The sequence below is a fragment of the Mytilus edulis genome, unplaced genomic scaffold (genome assembly GCF_963676685.1).
Source record: "Mytilus edulis unplaced genomic scaffold, xbMytEdul2.2 SCAFFOLD_1373, whole genome shotgun sequence".
In the NCBI taxonomy this organism is placed as follows: Eukaryota; Metazoa; Mollusca; class Bivalvia; order Mytilida; family Mytilidae; genus Mytilus; species Mytilus edulis.
In genome coordinates, this window is record NW_027269022.1 from 2,254 (window position 1) to 10,543 (window position 8,290).

Sequence of the window (8,290 nt, forward strand, 5' to 3'; positions counted from 1 at the left end):
AATGGGATTCTTCAATATGCTAAATCTAACCTAAACCATGTATTTAGATATTTAATATTTGGGCCGGGTTATCAAACTGGTACACATTGAGGTCTAAAGGGTCTAAATTGAACATTATTTGATTTCATCAAAAATTTAATTCTTGGAGTTCTATGATATGCCGAATCTAACCATGTATTCAGATTTTGGATATTGGACCATAATAGGTAAATGTCTAATTTAAAAAATTTTAGTTTTTAAGTTTAAGTTCTTAGACCACATTCATTCTGTGTCAGAAACCTATGTTGTGTCAACTATTTTATCACAATCCGTCAACTATTTAATCACAATCCAAATTCAGAGCTGTATCAAGCTTAAATATTGTGTCCATACTTGCCCCAACTGTTCAGGGTTCGACCTCTGCGGTCGTATAAAACTGCGCCCTGTGGAGCATCTGGTTAAGATTAGAAATAGTGTCGTCAATATAATAAATTCAATTCATGAATGTAAGTAGACCTCTATGATTCCAAAAGAAGATCCTGAATTTATTGTGCCCTTGAAGTTTGTTTCAAACAAGGATGTGTATAGTAAACAAATCCTTGGTTCAAATCAGGTCGTCAAATGATCATGCATGACTTTTTATTTAAAATGTTCGGTAATTTTTACTTCATAGACTATAAGAGAAAAATGTAGACACTTGTAACCTGCCACCAAAGTAAGATTGTGTTTACGATAAAAGAAATAGAAAAAACATGGTTTTTTTTAAGATAAAACAGAATAAAAAAGGGGGTTACTCCAACCCTGTAGTGGCGGATCCAAGGAGAGGGTTCCTGGGGTTGGAACCCCCTCTTTTTTTGACGATCAATGCATTTGAATGGGGACATATAGTTGGAACACGCCCCCCTTTGTTGTCCTGGGTTGGAAACAACCCCCCTTTTAAAATGGCTGGATCCGCCCCTGCCCTAGTATCCTATTCCAACTCCAGGCATATCAGTGCATGTTCATATATCTCCGTTGTGGTAGAACTTAGAAATAATTCATCCATGCATATTTGAATTAGTCCTTTTCCCGAATGCGTTTTGCCTCCAAGGTGTAAATGGGGGAAATCAGCAATTTCAGTTTGATTTCAGGCTTATTCCTCTCAGTTAACATGTATACGCTATTGTTCTGGAGACACTCCTCTAGAAATTTGTTTTGATGCAATCACATTCTCTCTATGAAACTTATTCTTGTTCATTAAAGGAACTATGTTGTCCAATTGTTAACTTACATAGTATAAATAATAATTTAACGGCTGTGCGACCGAACATAAATTTAATAAAGAAATCTTTCGCATATACTTTTGAATAAACTACAATATGAAATAAAATGTTGTGGAAATCCGGGCGCTTTTAAAAGAAAATGTATAGATTTCTTGACTGTGAATGCTATATAACAACTCACTCATATATAATAATGCTTTTGTATTTTATGTATATATATTTATTATTTTAATTATTTTTCCACAGACAATGTATAGTTAGCATTAATATTGCATCTATATAATATGTTCAAAATTGTAAGCTTTGCAATAAGTGGACTGTTTGTGAGGGCTTCAAGATAGATTAGTTCTATGGCATGCATACGTTTTTCCCACTTAGAATCATTTACAGATTTGTTTTTCAGTTTTGTACTATTGTCGATTATAAACCGAAACACCCTTTTCGTATGAAATGTACAATTTTGTATAGTCTTTGTTAAAGCAGATATCCCTAAAGGGTCGACTCAAATCTTCTTTTACAACTATGTCGCTGAACGTTCCATCCGGTTTTAGTCTACACACACCTTGATTTTGGACAACGACGTACACGTATCCTTGACTATCTATTGCTATTCCATTTGGACTCTTGTTGTCTGGCGGTTTAAAAGTAAAAATGTTTTCACCATCGATTCTAGTACAATACACGACTTCACTGTCACTGTGATAAATGTTTCCAATTTTGTCTAATGTAATGTACCTTGGTGTTGATTCATTATTATTCATTTTGATAGATCGAATATGTCTGCCATTGAGATCCAGAACTTTTATGTTTCCTTTCGTGCCGACAAAGATGTTTTCATTTGAAGCAGCAACACCTGCTTCTTTGCATCCCTCAATCGAAATTTCGTTTAATACTATGGAAGTGTTAAAATCTACAAATTGAAATGTATCTTTTTTTGACGATGTTATTATTACTCTGTTGTGGGCCGGAACTGAAACAATTTGCCATGGTACAATTCTGATTTCCATTTCGTAATTGAACTTTTCATTATTGTCAAACACCTTTATTGAATGACCCAAAAAAGAATTAGCAGTCGAAATAATAAGTTCGTTGCTATGATTTACTGTTATTCCTTCAACACTATCATATACATCCAAGGACATGGTAACACCTTGCTTCTCAATGAAGACCGGTAAAATTTGTTGTTGTACAATTGGAATTTGAGACTGTCGCTTCTTTCTCTGAATAAATTTTTTCGAAGCGGGTACTTCAATGGTGTCAATTGTTCCGATAGACATGATAGACATAATACTTTGTTTTGGTAAATTTGTATTTAATTTAATTGACGAATTAATTGTCTGCTTTGTAATTGTACTTATTCTTTGTTCAAGATCGGCCAGAACAGTTTTGTACGCATGAACAGCAAGAAAGGCTTGTTTTTCAGATCCATGTGTATCCACTATATCAAACGTGTCTTTTTTTTCTTTCGCGATTCTTCCAATATCTTGTAATTCAGTGATCGTCACCTTTGCATTGTTTAATATTTTTTCTTTTTTCTGCTTTAAGTCCTCGAGCAGTGTTTTTTCTAGAGATTCAATGTGACTTATTGCTTCTTCTTTCACTTTCCTAATTTCATCTTTAACCAAATTTGCTTCTTTTTCAATACTTTCAATCAAGGTGTGTCTGTCCTCTTTAATGGTAGGTATTGTCATTAAAACATGTTCTATGAGTTCGACAGCATCTATAAATGACTGAGAACTTTGTATGCCTTTAGATGCTATGTCAACTGACATAATTTTCTGACAAGAACGATGTGATTCTACTTGACATTCCTTGCAACAAAGACTATCATGGTCAATACAAAAGTACTCAAATGGCAAATTCTCGTGTTCTGAGCACCGTTGATCCGAGATATTTATATTTATAGGCTTTATGTTAATATTTAAAAGTTCGTGGCTGCGGGAAATTTTCTGAACGCGATGGTGTTCCGTGCATTCTAAACATAACGCTTCTTCACAAATGACACACCAATGAGTCGGCGTGTTGTTCTTGTCTCGTGCTCTGCATGGCTCACACTGAGAGTTTTCCATTATCTAAAATAAGAGAAACCTGTTAGTGTCATTTTCTATAGAAACAAATCTGTTATTTTCCCAAAATACATATAGTTTAACTGGCATAAGCCAAGATCTCTTGTCAGTGTTAATTCATTCAATATAATGAATAATGAGCTAAAGATGCAATTTGCTGGTGATATCGTTAACATTTACGAAATTTTTGTTTATAAGAATAGACAAAAGTCTAACAGGCTGTGGCTTTGTCTACGTACGTGAACATTTATTTTTTTTCTTATTTCTTAAAGAGACTGTTTTCATATCAGTGAATTCTAGCTTCTGCAATATAAAAGCTCCACCCGTACTATACGTTTCCAGAGGTGTGTATGACTAAGTACATACAATAAATTTCGATAATATATATTTCAAACCACATAGTTCATAAGCATAGCTATAACTAAGTCAATACGTAAAGTGTTCGGCTAGTTTTGTTATCAAATGAAAGGTTAAGGACTTGGTATTACTGTAGAGACCTTGTTATTATTTCCATTTGAATAATTAAAAAAGATATGAAATCAAAATAAAAGGGCATAGTTTCCTTCCTACTAATATCAGAAGTACCTGTTTTTATAAAATAAGAAGATGTGATTTGATGACAAATGAGACAACTATCCACAAGAGACCAATTGACTGAAAAATTAACAACTACAGGCTTTCAACATTAAGCAAAGCCCATACAGTCTATAACGTAAGACCACCATGTATCATTAGTAAAGTTGAAACGGAATATTTGTTAACAAGATCTTCCGATAAACTTTTTTTTTTTAAAAGAAAAGATGTACATTGATATAACCCTGGTTCACTAACTTTCTGCCAAGACATGAACTATTTGTGGATTCTTATGAATTCTATTGTGACGTATATAATTTCCTGACGTCAGACACGCGAATCAATGAATGTGTTTGTATATAGATGTTTTTATGTTATGTTAAATTGTTCCTTTTAAAATTGTTACACGATGATGACTAAGGGACCCATATTTTGACTATATTATTTATTATTTCTTTTTAGTTCACGCATCAATGTAAATATTACGAAATTGGATGAGACTGTCAACAAAGTGAGAGTGTTAGCGCCATAAAACCAGGTTTAATCCATTTTCTACATTTGAAAATGGCTGTACCAAGTCAGGAATATGACAGTTATTGTCCATTCGTTTTCCTCTGAGTTCAGTATTTTTTATGATTTTACTTTACACTGCTGACGTTTTGTTAAGTCTGAATAGCAGCTGCTGGCTCATGAATATCGTATTAGTTGCAAAATGTATTCTCTATATGGGTCATTTTAAAAACATTTTGAAATTGAAAAATTTATTAAAAGCTACTTATTCAAACAACCCTCTATGTAGGCAAATCAAAACAAACAGTACTTAAAGAACAACATATTAAAAGATGCAATCTTAATAATGTCAAATAAGAAAATATATATACGTGGTACAATATTTTGTCTCTCCTGTTACCATTTTCAAAAGAAATTTTGGGTTATTAAGAAAACGTTTAGATAAAATTTTAAGCTTGTTTTACGTAGGCTATTAGATAATTTTCCAGAGAATAAACTTCTATATATATTCATTCTGTATAATAATAGATTACTTGCAAATTTTCCAGGTTGTACTGAAAAAGGCCTCTAAAAATTGATTTTCAAAGGTTGTAAAAATTACCCCCAGTAATGCAAGTCTAAGATAGCAATTCATATTGTTCGGCATTTTTTTCTCTCATAAGTTAGTTTACTTTTCCCTTTATTTCATTGGTAACAGGAACGTACGTTTATGATATATCCCTATATAAAAGTCCATCCTGTTTAAGTTACCTTTCTGTCTATCCTGTTACCGATATCAGTATTGCACCTGCATATGCTTAATTGGGAAGAATAAGACGTTAAAATTTTAAGATTAGTTCAAACAACAAAATTTTTCATTCGTTTTGCAACTGTATGTTAAGATAAAAAGTTTAATGACGTTTCTGTCTACAATTGCCTATCCTGTTACTGTAGCCATAGTAACAGGATATAAATAACAGGATAGACAAATTTCTTCATTTTTGAATGCTGTTGTGAAATAACTACACCCTTTGGTGAAGTGCATATGGTTTTCTGTTGTGAATTTGGTTTCCAACACGTTATTGCTTTTTTTACAAGTATACTGTTCGTGTAATTAATAAAAGCTGTTGGTAACAGCATAGGCATGAAAAAAAGTACCCTCTATTTTTTTTTCACTAAATGTTAAAATTTCTTTTCTCTACACTGTCGTTCAAGAAACGTGGCGTTTAAAATGTAAAGGTTACTTTGCACTTTTGAAATAAACATTGACTGATTCAATATTTAGAGGGAGAACAATTAAACGGCTGATTAAAGTAGCGGTAACAGGATGGACATGAACTTCCCGTACGCTGATAGAATTTAGTTTGTAGATAATATGTTACATATAATGATAAAGAAACTACGATTTTTTGTTAGAGGAATTATTAAAGATCTTTAAAAGTCCCTTTTGCAGATATCAAGGCGATCAGAAAATCTGGAAAAATTATTTGAAATGTGTTTTTTTCGGACACTGTACGCACACAAATACCCCCAAAATCGGATTTAAATCAATATCTTATCAAAATAGATGTATATCGTGTTTATTATCAATGTTCTGTATCATAAATCTGACAAGGTTTCATTTAAACCAGTACAACTTAAATTTTCATTAGAAATACAAATTTAAGCATGGGTGTACTGAAAATTCGACATTTTTTTTAAATGACCCATATATAGGTGGAATAGGTATTTTACTACTTAAGTGGGGGAAATATGTAATTTCAAAATTAGAATCGGTTCAATTATCATAGATTCCCGTACTGAGATGATTGCTCATGTCAAATTCGAGGTAAAAAATTAAACATAAGGTGGAAACCGTGAATGTTTTTTCTTTAATTTTTAGTTCTGGTAGAAAAAGTATTAAAACGTAATCAGAAAAGTTAGGATTGTTGATAGAAAGAACATCATCAGTATATCTGAATGTGAAATTACAGGATCAGGCTGCTTTGATAAATTGCTTTTGACAAGTGTCAGAAGAAAAAAACGACTCATATACAAATAAGAAGAGGTCGCTAGAAGGGACGCACAGTTCGTTCCCATAGGACTGCCGATATTGTTTTTGAAACATCTCCCATCAGATTCAACAAGTATACTGTAAACCAAAAATAATCCTCCACTTGTTCCTTGGTATAGCATGATTTACCTTTTTGTGCATTACATGCAAGTACTCACAAAATACCAAATGTATGCCATATGGTATTACAAAATAGTATTTATAGCGTATGCTACCATTTTCATATTGAAAAACATTGCGGTTTATTCCATTTAAAAGATTTTTCAATTTCACGTCGGGGATGGTGGTATAAAGGAAAAAAAATCAAAAGAATGTATTTCAGAAAAAGATCGAATTTTCTAAGAAATTAGTTGTAGTTTTTTTTTAATCCACGTATGGTTAATTCTACTACGCGAGTTTCATAGTATTTATGACGTTTTACGTTAACTGCAGACAGTTTATTAGTCAGTCTGTTGGAAATTCCTTTGTAGAACATGCAGATGAGTCGGTTATTATGTATCGTTTTTCGTAAGGAATTTGTGAACCATAGCCATTTAATACAAACAAGGTAAGACAACAGATTTGCTGTTAAAACTATTGTTCATTGAAGCTATGGATAAAGTATGCTTCGCCATAATTTAATCCTTGTCAAATGATATATTTTGTATGTGGGCTTACCTTAGGAGTGCTCATTTAACTATTTTACAAGACACACGTGGTACGGTTTACATAATTAAACAATGTTAAACAATAAGAGGTAATGTATAGTTTTGACATGAAATGATTGCAACTTTTATTAACAAGAAAGACATCAGTAGCATATCGCTGTTCAATAGTCATAGTTCGATTGAGAAATACAATTCCGATGTACACACTAAAACCGAGGAAACATATCAACTATAAGAGGAAAACAACGAAATAACAGAATTAATTGACTATAACATAAGCAAACGCCCACATACATAGTAACGGACAGAAGATAATAACTACCATATTCCGGACTTGGTAAAGGACATTCGAGGAAGAAATGGAGGATTGAACCTGGTTTATTGGCTAACGAAACATTCCTCTTATATAAGAATGTTAAAAAAGTCTCAGATTCATGCTTTTTCTTTTAAATTATATACGATTAATCGAGAAAGGACATTTAATGCCCAACAGAATATATTACGTTCAAAGTAATAAGTTTACAATCTATTTGATTTCAGCATAAGTGTTTAATGAATTTTGTGAGAGTTCTATTTTATTTCTATGCTCAAAAGAAGAAAGTTCGATGATTGTGTTTATCATTTGTAGTTATCACACAGAAGGGCAACATATGTTTTCTCAAATTCGATAACCATATTGAAAAGACTAAAAAATATTAAAGCACATTTTGCTCAGTGAAAATGTATAAATACATTAAAGACAGTTATTGAGATTGTGTAGAATTAAATGCTATTTTGGTATAGAAAATGATCAGTTACAATACTATTCATCTAGTTTTATTATCATTTACAACCAATTCTAACATAAACATACCTCAATTTATTCTTACTTTAAATATGGCTACCCGGAAGGTTTATGCGTATCTAGTCTCAGACACATATTTAAATATAGCTCTACTTTGAAAAATAAAGCGGCTGGATGATCGAGACTAATGCGTATCTAACAACAATATGATCACCTGATCAAATATTTCAAACCCAAACAGTAGCTTTCCAAAAACCTTGGTTTGCCGCAGAGCATCAGATAAGCTGCGTATTTGCGTGATCACGCAATAAAAATAATTGAAATTTTTTGTTATACCTTCTTAAGAAAATATCTGGAGCTGTATTAATGAAACACGGATCTTACACTTAAACATGTGTTTGACTTCATGTCGAATATTGTATTGCTTGAAATTCAGA

General features: G+C 32.2%; 1 protein-coding gene across 1 annotated transcript; it reads right to left on the reverse strand.

The window, feature by feature from the left end:
- Positions 1-1,482: 1,482 nt before the first annotated feature.
- Positions 1,483-7,967, reverse strand: LOC139509398 (uncharacterized). Its single transcript, XM_071296151.1, has 2 exons — positions 7,923-7,967; positions 1,483-3,313 (listed from the first exon to the last, which is right to left on the reverse strand). Exon 2 carries the CDS (start codon positions 3,308-3,310, stop codon positions 1,652-1,654), a length of 1,659 nt encoding a protein of 552 aa, XP_071152252.1. The 5' UTR covers positions 3,311-3,313; positions 7,923-7,967; the 3' UTR covers positions 1,483-1,651.
- Between the last annotated feature and the right edge of the window lie 323 nt (positions 7,968-8,290).